Source organism: Nipponia nippon, unplaced genomic scaffold, assembly GCF_047370975.1.
Source record: "Nipponia nippon isolate SJK-2023a ecotype South Korea unplaced genomic scaffold, ASM4737097v1 scaffold_2, whole genome shotgun sequence".
In the NCBI taxonomy this organism is placed as follows: domain Eukaryota; kingdom Metazoa; phylum Chordata; class Aves; order Pelecaniformes; family Threskiornithidae; genus Nipponia; species Nipponia nippon.
Genome location: NW_028262336.1, coordinates 72,503,775 through 72,528,674, shown reverse-complemented (window position 1 = coordinate 72,528,674; position 24,900 = coordinate 72,503,775). Strand labels below are relative to the sequence as shown.

The 24,900-nt window shown below is 40.1% G+C and overlaps 1 protein-coding gene across 2 annotated transcripts in view; it reads left to right on the top strand.

Moving 5' to 3' along the window:
• PCCA (propionyl-CoA carboxylase subunit alpha) overlaps positions 1-24,900 on the top strand; it is a 299,843-nt gene that overhangs the window by 238,599 nt on the left and 36,344 nt on the right. The window contains exons 21-22 of one of the 2 annotated variants that reach the window (XM_087757695.1): positions 1,216-1,269; positions 2,445-3,228. In XM_087757695.1, coding sequence (XP_087613821.1) covers positions 1,216-1,269; positions 2,445-2,447 — 57 coding nt within the window. In that variant the 3' untranslated portion in view covers positions 2,448-3,228. Of the gene's footprint in view, positions 1-1,215; positions 1,270-2,444; positions 3,229-24,900 lie in introns of those variants that run through there. The other variant, XM_087757694.1, reaches the window with a different exon arrangement.

Sequence of the window (24,900 nt, the reverse complement as noted above, 5' to 3'; positions counted from 1 at the left end):
TAAAGGGAGCTGTGATAATGGCTCTTCACATACTTGTAGGTAGCTGTAAAAAGAAAGGGAACAATCTGTGTTTCCTGTCTGTGATGAAAAAGAGGAGAATTAATGTGCTGCAGTTGCAGTAAGGGTTATTTTAGTCAGATATTAGGAAGAAACTTCCTAATGATAAGGATGCTGAACACTGGGATACATTGCTTAAGGGAAACTGTGAAATCTCTGCAACGGAAAGATTTTAAGAATGGGTTAGACACACACCGTTTGGGAGTGACACAGGTGTGTTTTGATTCTGCCAGGGGTACTAGACTAGAAGATCTCTCAAGATGATTTGCAGCCCTGTTCCTAGGATTTGTTGTCTTTAAAATGCCGAGGATCTCCATGCAGCTCTTTGTTTGCAATTTATACTCGCCTTCTCAAATCTGTGCTTCTGTACTTGTATGTACACCTGGCATTGTGTAAGTATTAGGGCTGCATTCCATGACTAAGGCCCTGATTTTGGGTCTGTACGTGCCGTAATTTAATGGCAGGAAGAAAAAGAGAGGAAAAAACTTTTCATGTTGAAGACGACGATTCACAAGAAGAAAGAAATTCTTTGTGCGTTTTGCATATTTAGATTATGGATAATACTGTGCTAAATCAATAACCTATTTTCTTTTGCATATTCTTTTGGCTTACTGACAATGTAATATTTGAAGACTGTTTAATAACTTCAATCAACTCCTGAACCACAGTAGGTGACCAGACATTTCATAAGGTCATTTTTTTCCCCCTGTTTTCAAAGTAGCGTCATTGGAGGTCTGCATTTTAAAGAGAGATTAAAATTCTCTCGTTAGGAGAGAATGAAGGTAATACTAAACGTGAGTAACAGGAATACAGAATCACAAACATTTAGAGACGGTGAAAGCCTCATTATTCATGACATTCATCTTTCTGCAAGCCCAAGGTTGTTCTGTGTTGTACTTGGCCATAGTTGTTTTCAGTGTTCTTCAGAAATAAATTTTGTTGAGTGGACTGAAACAAAACCAAAATCTGAGCTGAAGTATGAATTAGACTTCTAGTACTGAAATTCTTGAAGGAAATGGTTATATTTTATCAGTTTTATGTATAGTTTTGTGTACTCGATTAGTTTTGATTACAGTGATGTGACAAAGAAAATGGAATGGTTTCAAATTCTGGAGAAGCTTCTAATAAGTTTTTACTTTTTTTTTTTTTCTTTTTCAGCGGCTTTCTCGGAATGCCTCTGGAGATACAAGCATTCAGTTTCTAGGCACCGTGGTAAGTCTGTATAACTATTGTCAAGAGTTATGTTGGTAGAAGAATATAATCTAAACAGAAAATAGGTAAATGACACTGGCAGCCCATTTATGCTTGTATTTGTGAAGGTTAGTATTATGTGTAAATATTCTGAGCTTAACAGCTGAATTTCTGAAGCTAACTTCCAAGGCATGGTGCGCAGTATCTGCATTCCACACTTCAGCTGATTCAAGCCTGCCTCATTTACCTTATTGTTTCATTTACACAGGATTTAAGAGTAACTGGTTGTAGACTTGTAAGTTTATTGCAACATACTCAGGTTTGATCCGCATCAGGATCAAACCCACTCTTCCCCACCACCTCAACTTTCTGATCTCTGTTGCTTCACTGTACCACATACCCTCACATCCCAGAGGCGGGTCAGGAACTGTCTTATGAAAAGACTGTACAGTGATGCAAAGTGTTCTGTGGTTCTCCCAGATTCTGTTTGTTGGAGCGAAGTACGTTTAAAATCCTGGTCAGATTTTACACCGTTGGACAGAATTTACTCAATAAAATAGATTTTTCATCTGCTATTATCTTGAGCAATCATGTATAATATAGAAACTAAAGTTTTGTGTTAAGTGACGGATGCTTGTAAACATATATGTGATTGAAGCAGCATTGAATTCCATGATTTGCGTGATTAAAATGCAGCATTGAATTTTTCCAAGTTTCTTATGCACCTAAAAATAGTTCTGAAAATGAAATAAAATTGAAGTATCCTCTAAAGTAAGTTGTCCTGATTGCTGCCAACAGGTTTCCCTGTAGTGACATTAACAGTGAAAAGCCTAGGAATGAAACATTCTGTTAGAATTTAGTCCCGACATCTCTGTGCGCTATATGTTTTGGACAAAAGTAGACTAAGGTTGCATATGCTAATGCTTTCATGCTACCTGCTTGTGATTAGTTCTTCTACAAGTCCTATGAAGCAATTTTTTGGGAGGAATAACACGGTAAGAGTAAACTTAACAAGAATACCTGAAGACTTGCATGTTGTTTTTTAGAGATGAAAAGTTCCCCTAATATTTTTTGCTTCTATAAATATATCTCTATACATGCATATACATTTATTTGTCTTATTCAATATCAAGCAGAGTGGCAGTTACAAATAAGAAATAAAACAAAAGTTTTGTTCTGCGCTATTGTATTTGTAGTGATGCTTCAGCTCTGGAGTTGCATTATGCATATGTGAGATTGCTGCTGGCTGATCTGATAGTCTTTGTGTGAGAAGAAAATATTTACTCCAAGATAAGATGTAGACATAAATGCAACTTGGTAAGATAATACTGAAAAGATTTTAATCAATCCCTTGTAAGTGGGTGCTGTAGCAGAGAAAATTCTGATTAAGCGTGTGTTTAGTGACATTAAACATTAAATTCTTTGTTAAGTTAGATAGGAAAACATTTTGTATTCATGTGTTAGAAGTGCCCTGCAGTCTCACAGACTAGAACTCTTGTGCTGGGCCTTGTGCAACAGCAAAAGAAGACAAAAGAGGGTACGGTATCGATGTGCTTTTAGCTTTAAAAAAATGATGAAACAGCTAATTGATTTTAATATATATCAGATCCTACTGATTAGCTCATTGGCTCCTAGTTATTTTGGGAAATCAAGGATGTGATTACAACTAAAATTCTCAAGAGGACTAAACAGAAAAGCCTGGAGTACTTTATCCATGATTTTTTATTTAATTTAAATTATGTCTTGCTGATCAAACCCAGAGAGAGAACTTTGGCGAGCAGGGTAGAGAAGCAGTAATGAAGTCTGCTTCCCAGGGTTTGCGCTGATACCAGTTTTCCCACAGAATCCAAGCCAGAGTCTGCACCTGTGTGCCTATCAGTTCCTCTAGCCTACTGTCCTCCTCCTTGCCCCTTTAATTTGTCCTTCGCTCCTATAACATCCTTGTACTCTTCTGATTTCAACTTAATACACTCAGCTTAGGTAACGGGGGGAAGGATGGGTTTTCCTTACAATGATATCCCCTACAAATTGCCTACACGTATAAATACACAGTCTATATGTGTGTACCTGCGTGTGTATGTGTACACATACACAAATTTAAATGTTCAAACAAAGAAAAGAATATCATCTTAATGGAGGTCCTACATTTTGGGCTCCCTATTATGTATCTCTTACTAAACCTTTGCTACATAGAAGTGCAGTCAAGATAGTAAGTGCTTGAAAGGAATATTTAGCAGCCAGAAACTCTTTGATTGCTCATTATTATTATAAGGTATTGTTATCAATATAATAAACAGCTTCTGAAATTACTGCTCTGCTCTTTTTTTTTTTTCATAGTAGAAAACGTTAGGGATAGCTTTGAGCCTTCTGTGTTACTTTTGACGGGGGCAAACGTTGATGGCACTTCAGTGGTGGCAGGCAGCGTGGTGCTACTGAGCGTGCACGCCGCTGACCTGTCCATCAGAACGTATTTTTAGAACCAGCTGATGAGGAGCACAGCTCCCTGGCTTGTCAGGAGGGCATCAGCTTCGATAAATGGCTTCACTTGATTTTATGACATTGGACAGGAGAAACACTTCTGCTACTGGTTTCTGATAAAACACAAGCCCTTGCATTAGGAAGCCAGCTGACACTCTGAGGAGAAGTGAAAGGTATGCTTCTCTATTAGAAACATCCTTGCTGTCCCAATTAGCTAGGTGAAGGACAGAGAAAACTACTTTGCAGCAGAAAGACAACAGTTTAACAGGAATTCTGCTGCATAACATATGGTAAACATGTGGACAGTAGGACAAATGTTTCTGTTAGTGTAGCAGCGTACTTCTGTTGTTTTAGAGGAGAACAAGAAAAATGTTGCTTTCCCCAGTGAAATCGTAGCTTTGAGTGCACACTATTAGCATCATTTGGGGGTCTACATGGATTTGTAATAATGCTTTTATTTGTTTCTGATCATGAGTAGAAATTCTTTGCTACTTGAGCATTTATCTTCAAATTGTAGTGGCATTAGCTTATTTTCTCTGAATTATTTTTCAGTAGAGAGTTATGAGTCTCAGATCTGATATAGGACTCGTGCTATTGGAGGACATACAAGGATGTTTCTGCACAAGGAGCAAGCAACTTTTATATACTTTTAGCTGTAAGAAATGGTTGGTGAATGGGAAACTACACTGATTTGGTTTACTTTTCTTGGGATCATAGCATTTTGAGTCCTAATTAAGTTATTTCAGAACAGATCATGGGTTATTGTTGTAATTGAGACTTCATATGAGTTTTTAATCATTGTTCCTCTCTGGTGGACATGACTAGATGTCATGTGCTGATGGAGTCCTGCTATTCTGCCACTTCAAGCTAGAATTATTCAGATAGTGTATTTATTAATAGCATTACCGTAACACCAAGGAATCTTATTGTGCTATATATTGTACAAAGAAAAAGGAAACAAGATAATCCATGCTTCAGATTAATGCTGAAAACTGTGGCTGAAAGCAAGAGTGCCAGGAAACAAGGAGGCAGTCCTTTATGGGTTGTCTCCTGTGTGTAGGCAGCTCACAGAAGTAGGTTTGTAACAAACATAAAGATCTATAGAAAAACACTAAGATCTATACACAGAGCTTCTGCTTCAGCCTCTGCGGTTCAAAAGCCTGTATGTTTGAGTAGTCTTTTCAGAGGACCAAAGTCCACCCTTCATTCCTCTTTCTAGTTAGCTTCCAGTTTGTCGTGTCTCTTGTTCCACCTTCTGTTCTCTTACGTGAGAGGAACGTTTTTTGCTGGCCCACTGATGGCCCCAGTCATTTGTTGGTTATTCACGGCTCTGTCAGCTGGACTTCAACAATGCAATATGTCTGGGCAGGCAGCCTTTAACACTAAGAAAGCTGCAAGTAGGTAAAGAACTACAGATAATTATGGAAACATTAAAATTATTCTAGACTGTGTGTAATGGCCTCTCTGTAGAATTTTGAATAAAGAAATACTGCCTGTATCTGCCTGCCTCAGATCGTGACTGGCCTGGCTCCATTGCGTCCATAACGTCGTTGTCAGCTTTGGGCTGCAGGTCGTGCTTGACAGTGATGCTCTGCTGGCCCAGTGGAACACTTTCCTCAAAAGAGACAGTCCCAGACAGTGAGAAGTCCCCAGCCACAGTGGAAAATTTCACTGTCTTCTGCTCATCGTTCATGCCATTTCTTTGATCTTCTTTTCTCTGACATCAGAGTAGTGATATAGAGAAAACCAGTTACTTCTTGCCTCTGGGGAAGGACGAAAGAACATATATGTGACAGATGTTAGTCATGTTGCTCAGTATATTGCTTGACAACGTTCCTTCAGTGGTGAACACAATATAGAACCCACGTGAAACAGAGTGGAATTGCTCTGGCCTAAGGATCAAGCTGTCTTTAGGTGATTCTTGAGTTTCCTAGCACCGTTTTCTTGGTTCAGCCTTCTCACTGGAGGTTCTTCCATTGCTTCAGTCTGAAGTGACTTTTGCCACCTTTGATTTACAAAACGTTTGAATTTTTGCTGTGGAGGCTTACGCTCTCTTATGATTACTATTAGTCTGTTAATGCTATGCTTTCTGTTCTTCAGCCTTTTTGCAGGCCCATTTAAAATAGTCCAGAGACCCGCCACTGCAACCAGATCTGCAAAATCCAGGTTAAGAACACTGACAGAGACTAGTTTTTCTAAACCCAAGCCCTGGCTGTGCTTTTTAGCATAGTTGGCATATGTTCTAGTACAATAGTTATCACTCAATATTAATGACTTTTTGTTCTTTAGCTGCTTCCAGATAAATTGGCAAAAGGATATTTCATACACAATCAGGGTTATTAGTTACGTATGTTGTTTATGAAGTTGATTAGAAATTGAGAGCTTTACGTTCCTCAAAAATCTTTGCCTTTGCTTCCTGGCTTATTGCCTATTTGTCATTTATGTATCTAAGGTGATCCTAGGAGCTACAGGTCAGTATACTAACTTTACTTCTCACTGCTGATTCCCCTTTCCTCTCCCTCCTGCCATGACTTGTCTGCTTTTACTTCAACAGCAAACTTCCAACTTTCTATCCCATTACTGAGGCTTACAAATGGTCCTGGAACTTTGCAGTCTGTATATAATCTCATCAGCTTCCAGACAGCTTCTTCCTTTTTTCTTTCTCCCTGCGCTCTTACAAAGACCAATTAAATAGCAATAAAGATGGAAGCTTTGACTGTATGAGTCTGATTTAGCTCACAATGACAAATGTTTAACAACCTACTTCTTTCACCCTTACAAATCATTGCAGTTCTTAACAGCTTTTCTTTCTTTCTGCTTTTTTTTTCTATATGTGACACTTCTGAAACTAGATATCGAAGATTTATGCAGACTTTCAAACGTTGGTTGAAAACTTGCAGAGGTTACAAAGGTGGTATTTATTGGAATATGTAGAGTATTAACCACAAGAAAATAAATATCGTCCAGTAGGTGTTTATTTTGCAAGCTAATGTCTTTTTTTAAAAGGGTTTTTTTACTCTTCCTTTTCACAAGCCTTAAGATTAGGGTCCCTCTCCACCCAGTTCAGAGGCATGGTAAACCACAGTGCTTCTAGTAGTAGAGCTATCGGTGGTGGCATTTCAGTAGGGCAGAAGGTGTCACTAGGAAAAATGTGCAGTTGCTTCTGGAAGCATTAACTTCTGCAAGTCTCTTTTGAACACGGGCGGTGAGAATCCCGAGGCTGGCTGCAAGCTGCTGCAGTATTCTGCAGAAAGTGGGTAATTCATGCAACAAGGATTTCACTTGTGGAAGTAGTGATACTTTGGCCCATCATTAGGACTGGTGAGTGAGAATTGTTCCAGCTCACGTGATGTGGATGATTGGGTGCAACCACACAGCTGCATATGCTGTTCTCATTTCAATTCTGTTCTATATTTGTATGTTTTAAAGCAGAAGGTATAGCGAATATATTAAAGCTGTCCACTGGGGACAAACTCAGAAGCACCTGAGAGATTCAGAAATACCGGCGTTACCAAAAGCCATGTCCTAACATCACTCAGATTATTTTGGGAACCTTGCTCAGGATTCCTTTGGAAAGAGAAATAAGAAAGTGCGTGGAGTTATTCCTGAATTTTGCTTCCGTGACTTAAAAGAAACCAGAAGTGCCACAAGTTCCCACAGAACAACTTCTTGTAGTCTTTGCCTGAGACCTCCTTGAGCGAGAGGTGGTGGTGTCAAGGTGAAGCTGAAGCTGCATACGTGCTTGTTGGATGGCCAGTGTGACCATGCTGGCTGGCCAATGGCTGCTGCCATATTTCCCTCACCTGGAGTACGGATTTAGGTCTCTTGGTTCTTGAACGCAGCCAGTGCTCTTCAGAAGATTTGTGGAAACATAGTTATGGTTCCTACAATACTTATAGGTAGCTGGATTTACCTGCCTTTTCTTCAAATTTGGTTGAAATTGATCAGCAGGTTAAAATTGTGTATGTGGGTGCAAATGGGATAGTTAGATGCAATGAGTTGGGGATGGGGATTGAGAGGCAGAAATCTGGATTGCAAGCCTTGCTTTCTTACAAAACCAGACTGGAAATGGGCTATTACATTTAGATTCTAATGTGTTTTTTATTTGTTCATTTTTAATCTTGGCCTTTTCCTCTGTTTTCAATTAAAGTTTTAATTTGCAGAGAAAAAAAATGTGTGATAACATCATAAGTGGTTCAGAATTCCCATGAACGTCCTTAATGTTGGTGGATTCTATAGTGTGTGTGCTACCTGTAGTGTAGTAGTCTTTGCTTATAATAAATTATGCCCCTTATCTCTCGGAAATAAGCAAATGGAAAAATAAGGATTTCTGATTTTCCGTATTTCATTTGACAAGTTTCTTTCTTATCTCAAGGATAAGAAGGCTCATCTTGAGCTCAGTAATGCTTTAAGGACAAGGACTGAACTTGGTTGGTTAGCCTGTTACTTCTTGGAACACGAGTGGACAGGTTACCCAAAGGTAACTCCAGTGATTTCCTTTGGTAGACTAAGATTTACCAATGCTGAAATAATTATTAGTTGCTTTGTTTGGCCAAAGAAGTATTGTTGGTTTTGTGTTTTTTTTTTTTTTTAACTGTATCAAGACCGTTGCCTCTTAGTGAAGATCTAGTGTTTTCTTCTGAAGATGATGTCTACTGCCAAGTAATAAACGTATGTGTAGCCCGTGTTTTTAAACAGCTTCTTGATGGCTGCAACTTTGGCATATACCCAAGAACTGTTTAGGAGGTATTAATTTATACAGCTTTGAAGCTTAACCAGGAATCTTAATGAAATAAAGGCACGGTGAAGTTAATAAAGCTAATTTAAGTCTCTGAATGTAAATTTTAAATGAAGTTTTTATTGATAATAAATATACTTTGGTTCTCATTAGTCTTCTAGGCTTCAGTAGTAATATCAGTAAAATAAACATGTTTTACAAAGATTTAACATTAAAAATGCTATTAATATGACCCTTGGTACACCAGCACAATTAGATTTCAAAGTGAGCATTTAGGATGTAACAGCGATTAATGACAACCATCAAAAACAATTTTGAACTCCATCAGTTTAACTCAGGAGGGTAAACTTAATATGATAATTTATCTAGTTGAATTGTATCAGCTTAGCAGGAAAGTATGCAAATATGTGACCCTTACCTAGAATCTAAATGGATGCTGTGCTGATAGATTTATCAGTTCCATTAAAGAACTTTAGGGAACTTTGGAATTTCAGCAATTGTTCCCTTGGAGGCTGAAAACCAAACCTGATCTCATACTGGGACCATTCTGGTCTGCATATTTCCATAATTTGCCTTTGCTACTAATATGACAGCGAGATGCAAAAAACTGTTTCTAATAATATCAAATGGAGTTGTGGAGGACAGCATTTTAATGCAGTAAAAGACCTCCCCGTGGGGTTGTTATTGCCACTATAGAACAGCAGTTACACAGTTGCAACAATAGTCTCTTAATTGATTCGTTTAATTAGCAAGAGATGAAGCTTGTGCTGCATCTTGTCATCTGTTATCATGGGGGCGGCTACGGAGAGAATCTTTGCATTTGTCGCTCTTGACGGTCGGGTTTAAGTAGAGTAGAAGGAAACTTCCAAACGCATTTCAGCTATAGAGGGGGGCGCTGGTAAGAATGTTTTGCGGGTGTGCTTCCACTCAGGTTTTCAGTGTGTGGACACGTCTGGTTTAAGAATCGGCACGGCCTCTGGAGTAGAATTTATGACAAAGCAGTGTTTTACTGGGGGAAAAATCTTAATCCAGCGATGCCGGGCATTTCTAACCTAAATATGCAAATCTAAGTATTATAGGAATGGTGGATTATTTGGGGCATCGCTACTGTAGGCTAGATTTACTTGGAAGAAATAGGGTCAGATTAGTGAAACCAGCCATCTGCCTTCTGATTTCTTTTCCGTGGCATTTTTGCTTCCAGACTAGATAAACAATGAGTTCCGCGAGCGCATCATCCATGGTAGGAAGCATGTGTAAAAGAGGGACTTTCTTTGTGGTTGGTTTTCCCTGGAGTTGTTATGAATACAGATACAGTGCTGTGCTTGCTTCTGGGAAATGAAGTCATTTTTTTACTCAGATCTATTTTATTTACATTTTAAGGGTACGTAAATAAATATATTTTAAAGGCATGTAAATATATCAGGAGCTTCAGTTTCATTTTTCTCCTCTCCTTGGCTTAGTTTTGTCTTCTGTTCAAGGTTATTCTTCCTTATGGAAGGATATATTTCTAGAGGAGGACAAACTTCTTGTTAAATGCTAATTAAGAAAATGAAGGTTATGTTGGCATACTTCCATTGTCATAGCACTGACCTAAAATAAGGGATCTCTTACTAATCTGAAATAAATTAGACAGAGGGGGAAGCAAGTAATTCTGTGCATGTGAAACACTTGAGAGGTCTACTCCTGATTTTTTTTTTTTTTTTTTAATGACTGTGCTTTGGGGTTTTTTGTTTGTTTGTTTTTGTTTTTCCACTTGTGTGCTGTAGTGTTGGAAATGCCATCTAATTTTGGAGTACGACAGTACCGTCAATCCGTGTAGCAAAGGGACAATGTGCTGTTAGAGAAGGCATCTTTTTTAGGGCAATTTAAATGACGATTTAGCCCACTTATCATTAAAGATTCCATGGTAATTTCCACAAGGTTCTGAGATCGCTTCATATTCTGAGAGTCTTGGCCAAAGTCCACCTTGTGTAATTACCTTCTGTCTGCACAAATCCCTAATCCAATTTTGGATGTGTTTGGTATTTTTCACTTCCTGTCCTAAAGAGTGAAAATATTGCCACACACTGCTCATAAGTACTGGGGGTTATATCCTAAGTCCAAATAAAGAGATTCCTGTAAGTTACCGTAGTGAATTTTGTTTTCCCATTGTTAAAGCACTGGAATACGTGACAAAAGATGAGTAAGCAGTAGGATATGTAATTAAATTCACAAGCCGATGAAATAACTCTAATTTTTTGGCTTTTCCGTTTCATTGCATTTTGGCTGTCTATGAGCTAAAATATCTCTACTGCTAGGACCATCGCTGAGGGAAAGGCCAACTCTCAGACCATGTCAGAGGTCAAACTTAGCACGCTGCGCGGTGCTTTGAAGCAGGTACGAAGCTGGTGTGGGGCTCGAAGTGCTGTCATCGTGCGCTCGGTTGGCTTTTCCTTGCGTTCCATACTTTTTTGTTCCCACAACTGAAACCCTCGCCTGTGCATTTGTCTCTTAACTAAAAGTGGTTTCGGTTCCTCTTTCCGGATGCCTTTCATGGACTCCAGAATATGTGCTCAACTCTGCTGTCTTTAAAATGGTCTGCTTCTGTGTTGTGTCTTTTGATAGGATTTATTGCTTTATGTGTGAAGTTCAGGCCTCCTGTCTTCATCCCCAAAGCCTTATATGACTTTGTCGTATGCCATGTCAAATCTTCTTTTTCTTGATATTTCACTTGTTCTTTCTAGTCATCCTTTCTTTGATTTTTCTGCCATGTTTATTTTCTCCGTCTTTTCTCCAGTTGTTTCTCTTGTGCATGTCCTGCAGCAAGTTTTTTTAGGCATACTTTTTTTTTTTGCCAGAGATATACATGGGCTGAGAAGAGAGGTATTACTCCTAATCTGACATTAACTCTCATGTTGTTCTGTAAGTAGCATTTAAGAGAAGTATGAGGGTAAGAATAAACTATAGAAAAATTGCTATGCATCAGCAAGTCACGCAGCTACTGGAGTTAATATATGAGTACTACAGACAGGGAACACCAGGGACTCTTGTAAGAAAAAGTCTTTCCTTTCTCCCTATTGTATCTTAGAGTATTTGGGTCCAGTTTATTAATTGTCCCAGTGTTCGTTTAAGGCTCTATGCAAATAACAGAGGAACTGAATTTACCATGCAAGAACAGGCAGGTTTTTTTCACTTTTTATGAAACTGAAGTTTCACATAAATTCTCTTCTGTGTAAAGTACACTGAAAATTAGGTTAATGAAGTTTTAACAAAGATCTTGTGCATCCCTGCTTATCTGAAGGACGGCAGTCCACACTGCTGCACTCATACTGGTACAGGCAGCCTCCATCTTCGTTTCATTCATGCCATTTGATGTTTACAGCCCTTTGCCCATAGTAAGGCGAAGGAAGGTGACGGGCAGAGCAGTTGTAGTAGGAAGTATCATGCTTGTGTGACCATCTCCCAAACACCAGTCCTATGTCTTGGAGAGGTGCCATGTTGGCAGGGTGCGCAGGAAGTATTCGCATAGCAAACTGTGTTACGAGCAACAGAACCACAACAAGGTTCTTCCTGCATCTGATGATAATGGTTTGACTGGGGGGAGGGAGGGAGAAAAGGGAGGTCAGGGCAACGCGGATGAAAAGGAACAGCCCGCACTATTGTAAGGACAGTGAAAACAAACTGCCCCCGTGCCAAAGAGCTTCAGCGTATATGATACAGCAGTGCTGTGGATGTGGGAATATTCCATCGAGGCCGAAAAGCCCTGTGGGTAGGAAAGCTGTGGTGATGTCCTATGTTTCCACTGCTACCACCGTCTCCTCCCTACTTCAGAGCAATTTCTCCTCACATGCCCTCAGAACCAACTCTCACTTATTGCTTTCTTTGATGTCAGTCTTCATATGAGGAAAAACAAAGATGTTTGAATTTTAAAATACTTACATTAGTGTTCTGTTACAAGTCTTTGGGCGTTCCTTGTTTTTTTGTGAGGGTTTTGTGTTATTTTGTTTTTTTTCTCCCCAGGTTTATCTTGTAGTTCTAAAAGAGCCGCAGGGAAGCCCTCCCTTAGGCTTGTAAGTTCCAAGCCCACTGTTAACATTTAACAAATACTCAGCAAGCAGAACAACCCAATGTGGTCGCTGTACCAAAGCCAGATCTGGACACCGCATCAAGATCACAGCTACATCCTGAAAGGCATGTGTCCCACAGCCTGTTTTTGACACACTGACTTAGAAAAGGAGTATGTGATGGTGGGAAAAAACCTGGTTTATGGCATCAAGTGGTGGCTTTTACGAGGCACAAACTGTACCAATGTTTCCAGTAAAACAGAAGATACCTTCAAGAAGTTGGGAAGCGTCTCAAGATGCAAGAGAGGCGGTGAGTTTTTCCACCCTTAAAGTGTTTCTCACCACGCTGCAGGCAAGATGAAAACCCAGAACGTTACTGTTTCCCAATTTATCTTAAATAGCCAAATAGAAATGCAATGTTACATGTGAAGTAACTGTACAAACACACTCGCCCTCTCGGAGAGACCAGAGATAACTCTCATAGCCATAGAATATTTGAGGTTGGAAGGGACCACACACCCCTGGCCTGTTCAAAGCAGGGTCAACTAGAGCAGGCTGACCAGGGCTGTGTCCAGCTGGCTTTTGAATATCTCTAAGGACTCCACAACCCCACATCTTGACAATGTATTCGGTGATTTTGCACATTCTTGGGTGTCCCTGAAGGCTTTACAGGGCAGCGACACAGAAGTAATATAGATGGAGGAAATCAGGACAAGCAATTCCAGGTCTGCGGTAATGCTGAGTGTAAAAGGGAATAATCATTCTTTACAAGAGCTTGTATGACTGCACTGAGAAGTGTCCAGTTGAGGAGAGGTCAGAAGCTCTGTTTCTAATCTGAAAAAGGGTGAACGCTTGTGGTGGAAACATCGCCATGGAGCAGAATGCACTGGTAAGTGTTGTAGAGGTTTGAAGATGAAGAGAGCTCTGACAGGTTGATGCCTCTTAACCCATCAAAATCCAGCTGGAAGGCGATGATGGAAGAGATAGAGAAGGTTAAGAAGAGACTATCACCAGAGATGAATTGAACTCTGTCTACCATTAGTGTCCTGAAGGAATAAAGATTTTAATAGAAACATCTGTAGGGTACGGAGGAAACAGAGTATCAGAGGCAAAATGTCAAGCAAAGATAATCTGTATAGAAAACAGAGGGCTTCACCGCCCCGGCCCAGTAAACCCTTTATAACCATGTCATGGTTAAATGCTAAAAAGTAAATGCATGTTTTTTGTAGATGTGTGTAAGTTCACCACTTTTCGTGTGGATGGTAGGCACATTATTAGAGAGACAAAAAGTGTGTGGCTTCGAGAACCTTAGGTGCATGCCTCAATAACATGAGGGTTCACTGAAAAAGTAAGAATTAGAAAAATAGTATCAACGCTGTCTGATTAATTTTGCTCCATGATCTGAGGGGTCAGTGGTTTGTTCTTTGCTCTTTTAGTTATAGAGTTTTCCTTTATTATTAGGATTATGATTGCTGGCTCATTTCCATGCATGTTTCCCTGCATTGTTATTTGCTACTCTCCAGAAGAAGCTCTACTTGTGGCAAACAGTGCCTTCTACCCTTCTACCCTCTACTCTAATTGTAGAGCACTTGTTGAGGGGCATAAGGAACCAAAAGTCAATGAGTTCCCTGGAACTCAGGAAGGAGTTTTTACAAGCACATCACTGAATGATCCACTCTCAGTGGTTCATCTGCTGAGACCATGCATTACCAGTGGTGAATTTTGGTCCAGAGACTGATTCAGTTGTATTCCTTTCAGGTGGGGAAGTTCCTCCAACTTTGTGCCAGCTCTGGAAGCATTTTTCAAACCCATGTGGTGTTTCAGTGTTGATCATGTTGCAGGTGGCACAAATGGGTTCCAAAACGACGTTCAGCATTGTGAGACTGCTGGGAGGCCCCTCTAGTTGTAGATAAAACAAACTGCTATTCCACTTCTGATTTTCTTCTTCCTGGCTTGGTTTGTGGTTCACAAAGTCCGCTCCTGCTCTGCTAGAATTATGTTTGAACCGGCATCAGTAACATGCAAGATGGAACAACTTACCTGAAACATCTCATCTGAAAAAGCATTATTCTCACTGACAGATGAGCTTGCGTCGTTGTGAGGCTGTGCAGTGTGCATGTGCTGAACTGAGTAGTTAGCCTCAAATTACTGACAGCTCTGTTGAAACTGAGCACAGGCCACCAAAGAATTTGGATGTGCTGGGGTTGGAGAATAGGTGCCCCAGCGGCTAGTTGTGTTGAATGGGAGTGGGGGAGTCTGAGCCAAGGTCTCTTCCTTGGGCTTGAAGGAAGTAGGGTGGACTCCTGTTACTGCAGATGCCCTGCAGTGTCATTCTGGGTAGTGAGGGAGGAAGGGACGGTGAGAAGACATAGTGGAGCAGCTACTTGAGGTTGTAGTGGAGATATCAGGTTGCTGGAACTCCTTTCCCTTACATAAATTTTGATGAGCAGCGTAAAAAACGTCTGAGATGGAAGTCAGGCTGGCGGCTGTGATTTCCACCTATTTTCATGTATGATAGTGTGAGATGTCTAGCTCGAGCAAGTCAGATGCTTGGTTTTATGCACAGACTGCAAACTGAATGGCATATATTAGTTTTTGGCTTCACTACAGACTGTCGTACTCTCCAGGCCATCGTGGCTTCTCAGCAGCAGGAGATGAGCAGCGGAGAAGTTCCCCCGCAGAAAAGCTTTGTACAAACGCAGCTGCTTCCTAGGAAACTCCCTGCCACAGGCATGCTCGGTGTAAGGATGGGGCTGAAAGGCCTAGCAATTGGAGTATACCTCGCTCCCTTGTGTCCAAACTGGAGCTGCTTCTCAGTACCTGAAGGATTTGTCTATGCCTGATAGCTCAGAACTAGACCTCCAGGGCAGGGTAACCCAGCTCTGTGCAGCCCTCCTGAGCTCAGCCTGAAACTGCTCTGTTTTGGTGTCGATCCATTTTTCATTTACTGTCAGGATTTCCTTATGTAATATACAGCTAAAAGTGATTTTAAAGTACTTCAGCTTAATTGTGTTTTTGTTCCCCACCCCCATGCTTTTATGTTTGAAGGCTCCATTAGTGTCCATAACAAAGAGAGAGTAACACAGATGGTAAACATTTTTACCACAGAACACCAGCAGTGAACACCATATCACTGATTTAGGAGTCTCTGTACTGTGCTTGCTCAGCTGTATATAATCACTCTCATTTCCTTCCCTTGGGTTTCTGGCCGGCTTGGGGAGGCTTTACTGGCATCTTCAGTGAAGTCTCCCTGGCATCGCCGAGCTATTGCTCAGTTCTCATATATGCCACTTTGCAGAGCAAGAAGCTCCACGCTGGAGCTGGTGTGAGCTTTTGCCTGGCGTGTTCTCTGATTTTCAGAAATGTATTTTCACCAAACGTACGAGACTAAAATTAAAACTCTTTTGGGTGAGGACAATATCTGCCTTAGCTGCCAGGCAGCCATGGTGCTTTTGAATGCCTCCCTGATATAAAAGATAATAAACCCAGGGAATTGTGATAAGCCTTGCCTGAGTTTTGTGGGATAGTTGCCATGGTGGAAGCTAGTGTGCGTTTGGTACAAGGCAATGATATTTTTTAAAGTTTCGGTTTTCATTCTGGGAATGCTGATGGAAAGACAAATGCTATGAATCAGGGTTGCTGGCTCTCTGTAGCAGTTCAAATAAAACTGTAAAAAAAGTAGTTCAGTTTGGTGCAGCATTTTACCAAGCTGACTAGCTGTGAGGTTCTTGTTTTATCTTCCTTTTTACTTTTCTTTGTACAAACAAAATAGCAAGCTTAGGCTCTGTCTATCAAAAACGCATGTAGCTTTTCTTTTGTACTTAGATGAGAGAGATAATCTCTAACTAAAATTTCACATTAGCATTCTGCTTGTAAAATAAAACAGTGTCCTTTGGGTCGGAGAAGTTTTTTTTAAAAACAAGCATGCACTGCAGTCTGTGTAGTGGTGGCCCATTTTGGTGACTTGTTTACTGGTGTGTCTTTCATATCCAAATTCTTGGCTACAGACAAAGCATTCAAATACTTTTCTCTTTGTTGAAAAAAGAAGATGAAAATTGTCTGAAATTGGAGCCAAGTTCACATTCTCTGGAGTACCGTTTCAGCCTTTGGGAGGACCGTCTAGTGCAGAGCAACTGAAAGCTCCAGCTAGATTTGTTTGAACAATCTAAGCTTAAAGAAGACACAGCAAAACAAATACTTTTTAATTCTTGTGCTTTTAATATTTACACTGGCGGTGGTGTCTTCCTCAGATAAAACGTTTTGATATTAAGCAGTTCCTCTAATTTTACTGGGCTCTGTTTCTTTTTATGGTAACACACACTGTGCAGGAAGGTCATTATATGGGAGAAAAAAGCTGTCAGCATAAAAGAGAAAGTTAACATTGCACATGTTGTCTTTGTTTATGGGGTTCCTGCAATGTGTTGTGAATTGAGCCAAATGATGGCTTAAACTGTTATTTTTAATATGCTGGACAGCCTCTCCATACGTTCTGCCAGTAACAGGTTCTTCACCTTGCAAGTACAGGTTGTAAAATTATCTGTGAAAGCATCTCGAGTGTTTCCTTTCGTATGTTGCTAGTATTTGCTTTAAAGCCCGTTTATATTTTTGGTACAGGTTGGGGGAATGTGATCACTGTTACATTCAATTAACCCAACTGTGTGTAATAAGAACATTGAAATTAGTAATGAAACATCTATTGGTTGTGCATGCAAAGCCAGTTTAGGTTAGTGCTGGTCTCAGTGTTGCTTGATGACTGTACATCACAGGGAGCCTTGCAAACTGCATTGGTGATTTTTGTCTCGTTTAGAATTGCATTAACATCTGTGTTACAAATGGCCGTTCATCAGCTGGTAGTTTTGTTTGAGTTCCAGAAGAAAGATGAAAGAAAATGCAGCTACTTTATATTTTTTGAGTTCCATCCCCCAACAGGTTTCATGTCTAAGGTTAAACCAGGGCAAAGGATTAAAAACCCTGAATAACTGTTAGGTTATGTAAGCAGCAGTAAATTCTTTAATTTTGTACCCTATTAAAAGAAGACTAAAACCTTGTCTTCCCTAAGCCAAAGCTACTGCCTTCAGTTTCTACTTGAAATGAGGTTTCCACATAAACTGACATGGGGCTGACCAGGTGTTAACCATCTTAGGGATTCCTGCTGAACCAGTCCTGCGCAGGAGTGGGGAAGGAGCCCTGATGACTTGGGACATGAGGGATCAAATCAACAATTAAAGGATAATAGTGACTTGGGAAGGAAAGGGAAGATGACTAGCCAGGAAGGATTAGCCTGAGTCAGGAACAAATTTCCTGAAATTACTCAAGCAGGTGCTTAAAAGGGAGGTGGGTTATTCTCTCAAGGAGTGATTTTCACAAGTGTGAGAGCCAGCTACAAGGAGGTCCGAGAGGCCAGCGAGGAAGAAACTCCATTGGGGAAGAGAAGAATACTGCCCTGTAGTGTCAGAAGGAAAGTAGTGTACTCTGGGAAGACAACAAGATTTCTGCTCTTCCCTGTGAGAGGCAACGTGCGTTGTACCGTGAAGGACGTTCACACGCTAGCCCACAGACCTTTTTCCATTGGGGAAAAAGGAGTGTTTACAGAGCTAATGTATGTACTTTCAGTGTGTTTTCTTTGTATAATATCACTAGATATTAAAAGCAAGTCTGGCTGAAAGGAAAACAACTGACTGGTATAAACTAGAGAGGCAAGTTCCACAGGGAAAACCAGCATCTTTTATTAGACCAACTGACAATGTTTGGGGGGAAAAAAGGCAGCACCTAAGTTCTTCGCCTGTTCCCTGCTGCAGCTTCAGTGGGGAAGGGGCATAAAGTTTTGTCTGAGACCTTTTTACAAGCTCCATTCCTGTGCTTTGATGTTGGGAAGCTGGAGCCAGTGCAAGGGACAAACCGGACACGGGCGAGGAGAGGGCTTGCAGTTTCTGCTCTGAAGAGCTGGCGTAGCATGATCTGTTGGTGCAGTGTGAGCATCATCTCATGAAACGGCCTGGCATTAACAGATATTACAGCTACCTGTGTTTAGATATTACAGCTACCTGCGTTTATTTTTATTGAAATATTCTCAGATCGATTTTGTTAGCTCAAGTGTATGCACATCTGCCTTGTGAATCAAAATGAGGATTTGGTTTTCTCATTTTCAATGTGTTTCATTACACTGGATTCCTTTACAAGCCAAGCTGGTATTTGTTTGGCTGAGTTCATTTTGGAGTTGCATGGGAATGGACACCTCAAATGCTAATTTCTGATTTTTATACGCACTATAACACCTACATTATTTCTTTTGGGATTAGCATTCTTTAGGCAATGGTTTTGTTCAGGAGCAACTACATTAGTGTTCAGTAAAGCTGAAATTGTATATTTTACTCTTTATAAAGTATTTGTCAAAGCATTGGTATCCATTAAACACTTCTCCCACCTAAAGGAAGAAAGCAGAGTTTATTTGGATGTCAGCGGTTTCAGCATACTGCTAGCTTCTGGCCTCAATCTAAATAGAGGAGTGAGACCTGCAAATACCAAGTATATAAAATTCCAGTGTATTTTATTGGACAAGGAAACTTCATGTTAAAAAAAGCACTGTACTTTGAATGATTTCCAAAATATATTGTTGGATTCAAAGTTGTGAAATGTAATTGCTTTTACATCCCGACAGAGCCACAGGATCTGGAGTGGCTTAAGAAAAGTGAAGACTGAAGGCCAGATTTTCGGAGGCAACTTAGTCCCACTAAAATTAATGCAAGTTAGGCACCCGAATGCCTTTGCAATCTGGCTCCGAGCCTGTAGTTTTTGTTGCTGTTAATACTTAGGACATTTTCTTTATGCCAGCCCTTCAGTTCAACTCAAGGAACAGGAGAGGGATTTCCTGTGTCGGTCAGCAACGTGCTGTTTAGCACTAGAGCTAACCCCAAGCGCAGGGCTGGGCAGTGCTGCTCTGGGACTCGCTCTACATTAATATTGCTCTAGTAGAAGTCAAAGTTTAATTGCCGATATGACATTTGACTCCATTCTGAACTACAAATAAGTTCTGAAGTGAGGAGGATGTCAAGAGAGCAATTTCCCCTTCCCGCCCCCCACTTTCCCCCCCCCCCGCCCCGGGTTTCGGTGTCCCTCCCGAGACCTGTTTTGAGAAAGGAATATATATCCCAGCAACATGGACATCATTGAACTGAGCTTGTTGTGTAAGTCATAGTTTTATTTTATGGGTAATAATACTATGCCATTTTTAAAGGGAGGAGCAGCCTTAGAAAGTCAGGCTGGAAAATAGCTAAAAAGTATAATTTTTTCCATCAAATTATAAAACTGTATTGTGCTAGCTGAAAGCACATAATGAGTAGGAAGTGAGCACTAATCTATTTGGCTCTGTCTGAACCTTCATATTTCTATTTATCTCAGTGGGAGATTTTAATATTCTACTGATGTTATTTTATATTTTGCTGACTTTCAGTTGAGATATTGGCACTTAAAATCATGTTGACTGCCTGAATGCAAAATCAAGCTTTATGAGAATTAATAAAATCATGCTATTATGAATCTTGGAGATGGCACTAGCTGATATAATGGTGTCTGAAAATGATGTAATGAGCTGCTTTTGCCTTTATTTCAAAGCTCTTTTTTCATACACTTGAAAGGGTTTTGCAAAGGTGTATGCATATTAAGGCCCAGATTCTGCTTACATTATTAGGAGATTATCTCTAATTGATCTAGCCAACGAAGGTAAAAGTGTGAATGAAACTTCTTGCCAGTAGCTACTTTATTAATTGCAAATTACTTTTGCCCAGTCCCCAGTTTGCCCTCTGGTTTTCCCCAAGTGCCTGCCTCCTCCCCACCGCAGTTCCAGACTGCAGTTATTGAACATGCCATGGCTTTGCAGCTGATTCAGTGAGGATTGCAAAGAAGCTGGAAAGATCAGCAAAACTTGATTTAAAGTTTTGACATGTGAGGACACATACCACTATTTGGGGTGTTGAAGAAGTGCAGAATGTGCAGTGGTGAGGAAGGAATACAACATAGGAGCTAAGTAAACTGCAGCTCTTGTTGGCAGCTCAATGCATGGCTGGAAAAGTGTTTTTTAAAGTAATAGCCAAAAAACTTTTTATTTACTCTATAACAAAAATGGAAACACAAAAAAAGTTGTAAAAATTAATTCAGCATTGTAAATTAAAAATATATTGAAATCTGCTGTGCAAATACAATATTTACTTAATTTGTTGTGAAACTTAATTGAGTGATCTTGGAGAAACCATGGAAATCTTTTATTAATGTCTTCATTTTACCCTGCAAGTTCCTTATTCACTTTGTGCCTGTGTTGCCAGAGGGCGAGTTGACTCTGAAATTCAGGCTCAGGTTTAAACAGTTGGAACAAATGGGGCATGTCATGGGGGAACTCAGGAATGAGATCCAATTCTTCTTGGAGGTGTGAAGGCAAACTGCTGAAAAATCTTCAGACAGGAAGAGTCCTGGGGAAGCAAGAGCCTACAACCACCTCCTTCTCCCTTTGGCTCAGTCTTACTGAATTTTGAAGCAAAGCAATTTGACAGAGGAACTGAAGAGTTCCTGAGATCGCTCAAAATAAGTCAACAATTTCTCCAAATAACTAGCTAGTCTCTTTAAAAGATTTGGGAATAGAACCACTGAAGTTGTCCATTCAGAAGAGTGACTCCAGACTATCAACTACACCTTAGAGCTGGTAGAACTCGAGGCTGCTGACACATTTAAGGCCCTTAGGAAAGAGCTAAAGTGTATGATTCAGCATGTCCTTATCCTTGAAAGCACTTAAATGTGACTTAAAGAGCACTTAAAATACTGACATGGTTTTATGAGCTGAGATCTGCATAGACATTTTTGTCTTGATCCATCATTTAGCTATGTTCATGATAGTTTTTGTTCCCTACTCAAAACCTATTTGAGTGAGCTCCATTAGAGGAAAATAGGACATGCCCTCCAGTTTATGTACTGCTCTTCCCAGTAATTTGCATGTGAATAAGGATTCACAAGTAACAGAATTATGAATGCCCAAGGAATCTTTCTTCATTTATAACAGTTTATTTTCAGAGCTGTCTCTGCACTTCAGTTCCATAGAAAGCCTGGAAAATCTCCAGCAAATTATGACCTTACACTCTGTTTTTCCCCACCAGAGAGAATCCTTCTCCAGGTTCTCCAGAACTTCAGTGGTTGCCACTGGTACAAATTTTACAAGTGTGTGTCATTTATCCAGCTTCTTGACACTGTGTCCTTATGGTAGAGGCAATAACATGGCTAAAGGCATGTTGAAGCCCTCCAATAGCAAGAAAAGTTGTTAAAGGATGGATTCGTTGTTCTTCAAAAGTCAGTACCGTGGAATTGAGTAAGTCTACCGAATTTCAGCTTAGCCTGGTGGGAATATAAAATGACTCACTTGCTCACTACTATAAATCTATAGATTTATATGTGGCACAGATAAATTAAGGCTAGTTAGCGGTGACAGACTTCAAGTAGAAGGCATCTAGAATACTTCCATGCCCAAGAAAGCATTTTATTGGAGGCTAGCTCTACTTTTTTCTGCAAGGAGAGCTTTGCTTTGATTAAAAAAAAAAACAAAACACAACACCAAAACTCCTTATACATGTTTTAAAAATTGCTCATAGGTGTTTGTGGAAGGTGAAATGCAAAAATATGATCCGTAATGGAAATATATTGCCAGATGGACAAATGTTTCAGAGACGGGGAAAAAAATGATTCAAAATTCTTAGTGCTTGATCATCACTTGTGTGCGTGCCAGGTTGCACCTGAAAGCAGAAGGCAGAACAAATGGAGAAAATGTGCCTACTCGGTGAATAGTGCCTTATTTTGCATGAATAAAGGCTGGGTCTACTCCTTAGTTAAGAAAATACTGAGGAACTCTGAGACATGTTTTTGTGATTATATTTTCAGAGGTGGTAGGTCACTGTTGCTTCCATGCAAATCAGTGGAAGTTGCAAATTCTTGCATCTTTCAGAAAACAGAATATTGATAGTTTAGGTTTTTCCACTGTCTCTCTTGGAGTAAGTTATTTCTCTCAACAGAGGATTATTAAGACCTCTTTTAATGTGAATTTGTCTGTAGCTTGCCAGTGACATCTTTAGGCAGGCATGCATGGTGGCCCAGTAGGAGTTTCAATTCACTTCTGATTATTTCCCAGGCTTTGACCAGAGAATTTCTTAGTCTCAGATGGCTCTGAGTGATTGTTTCAGAGCAATCCCCTTCTTCACTGCACATCAGTGCCAGATTTTCAAAGATGCAAATGCAGTATAATGTATGACAGTTCTGTCTCTGCAGCCCAAATACATGTATTTGAAAAGGCAATTCGCTAAGTCCGGTTTTGAAACTTCCGATGATCTTGGTGATACTATAGAGAAAAATGAGTCCTTTCAACAACAGAGAGAGAGAGACAAATGTTTTAATCAGAAGAACAAAGAAAACTCATCAGTAACAGGGTTAGTGGGGAGAATTTACTTTTTTTTAATTAAAAAAGTGAAAAATTAAGTCTCGCTGTTAGACCGCTTGTTTCTGTTTCAAATGATCTGGCTGCATCATTACTTATTAATCGATACTATTTTTCTGTGCACAAGGAACTTATTTATTGTATTTATATAACACTGCCTGTTGAACAGAGTGGCTGCTTACAGTGCGGTGATATTGAAGTAGCTTGAGGTATAAATATTTCTAATGATCCTTTTGTTGATGGATGGATTATTCCTCTTGGCAAAGGCACGGGGTAGCTTAAGAGAACAATTTGAGTGTCAGTTTCACAAGTGAAAAAAAATCCAAAAAGGAAAAGGAAGCAATTCATTCACAACGGGACATGGTGCAGAGGAGGATAACCTGCCTTCAAAGATTTTTGTTTCGAGTATTATAATGTTTAATAAATAGTTTACTTCAAAGGCCTTTGCTGGAGAAAAAAAAATAAAATAAGCAGCTTTCCTGCTATTCTTGTTCACTGGTCCAGTGTTGCTATAAGTAGCTCATATCCTGTCCTCTGTGGTCTCAGGTGGTTAGCTTTTGTTTGGGAAACTGAAGCTTCAACCAAAAGAGCTGTGCCACCAGTTAAATTATTAGGTAGTTGACAATATGTCTCGAAAAATCAATGGAACTCATTGTGGAACTTGGGGGGGTGACTTTGGCAGGGGAGGAGGGGTGTCGGTATTATTTTGGGTGATGAGCAAAGGCGACAGATCAGATCATGTAAAAATAGAAGCTGCTAAGAAAGGCGTCTAAATTCTTCACTTCCATCTTCCCCCCGCCACGTACTTTTTTTCGAGCATTGTTCAAGTTTCATAGAGTACAAGATATATTGGGAGGTCATTTGATCTGTCCTCAGTGTCATGATTAGCTATAACAAAACCCATTCCCGTTTGAAGTTCTTCTGACCTGTTCTGTACCCATTTCGGTATTTCTGTATTGTTTTGTTTCTGCTAAAGGTTGTGCTTTGTATTTGTGTTCCATCGAGTAAAGAAATGACTCAAGGCTTAAAGGAAAAGGCTTGGGTGTTTCCCAAATAATTACATCTTAGGTTTTCTAGTTGTGGGCATACGAACTAAGCTGCTGTTCTGTTTTCCTCCATTGTTTTTAATTCGGAGTCGTTTCAAATCATTTGAGGGAGTAATATTATGTTGCTGCCATCCTTCTAAGCCTCGTGTTTGTCCCTCACTGTGAGTTCCCATCTTTGGGGGCACAGTCTGGATCTGAAAACAAAGCCGTTCAATCTCTAAGGTAAGGATCATGAAACAGAACTGCAAAGCCCCAGTCTTCAATTTGTAGCCTGTTGTAGCCAAAACTGTAAGTGACAGGACTTTGAAGAGAGCTGAGCAGTAAAAGCAAGGAAATTCTGCTGGAGCTACCTTCACTTCATCCACATTCTTAGATGACTGAACATGGACAGTTTTAAACAGGGTTTAAATCGCTCCTCCCCGATAATACATTTTCCTGAGATCACATCTGGTATTTAAGATCTGGAACATAACCACTACAGCAGCTTGCTCCGATTGCAAGTTTATTGGGATGAGTCCGAGGGCTGCACACCCTGTTTACTTGGCCACATCCAAGTCAGAAATTTCCATGAGTTTCCACAAGTGGATAAAAGAATATTCCATGGATAATAAATTACTGCTCAGCAGAAAAAGGAATCAATATCCTGTCTCTAGGAGCATCTCTCTTGTATCCTGCACTTGCTTTCCAGTTAAATGGTAGGTAGTAAGAATGATGGGGCTTGATCAATGCTTCCTCAAGATGAGATCCAAAACGCAGCGCCCAACAAAATGGCAAGAGAAAACTAAACAAGTAAATGGGCTGAGGGGGATGAGGAAGATGCATGGGGATGTTTCAGAGACACATCCTCTGGCCCTGATTTCAGTGTCTTCCCTATGAAATATC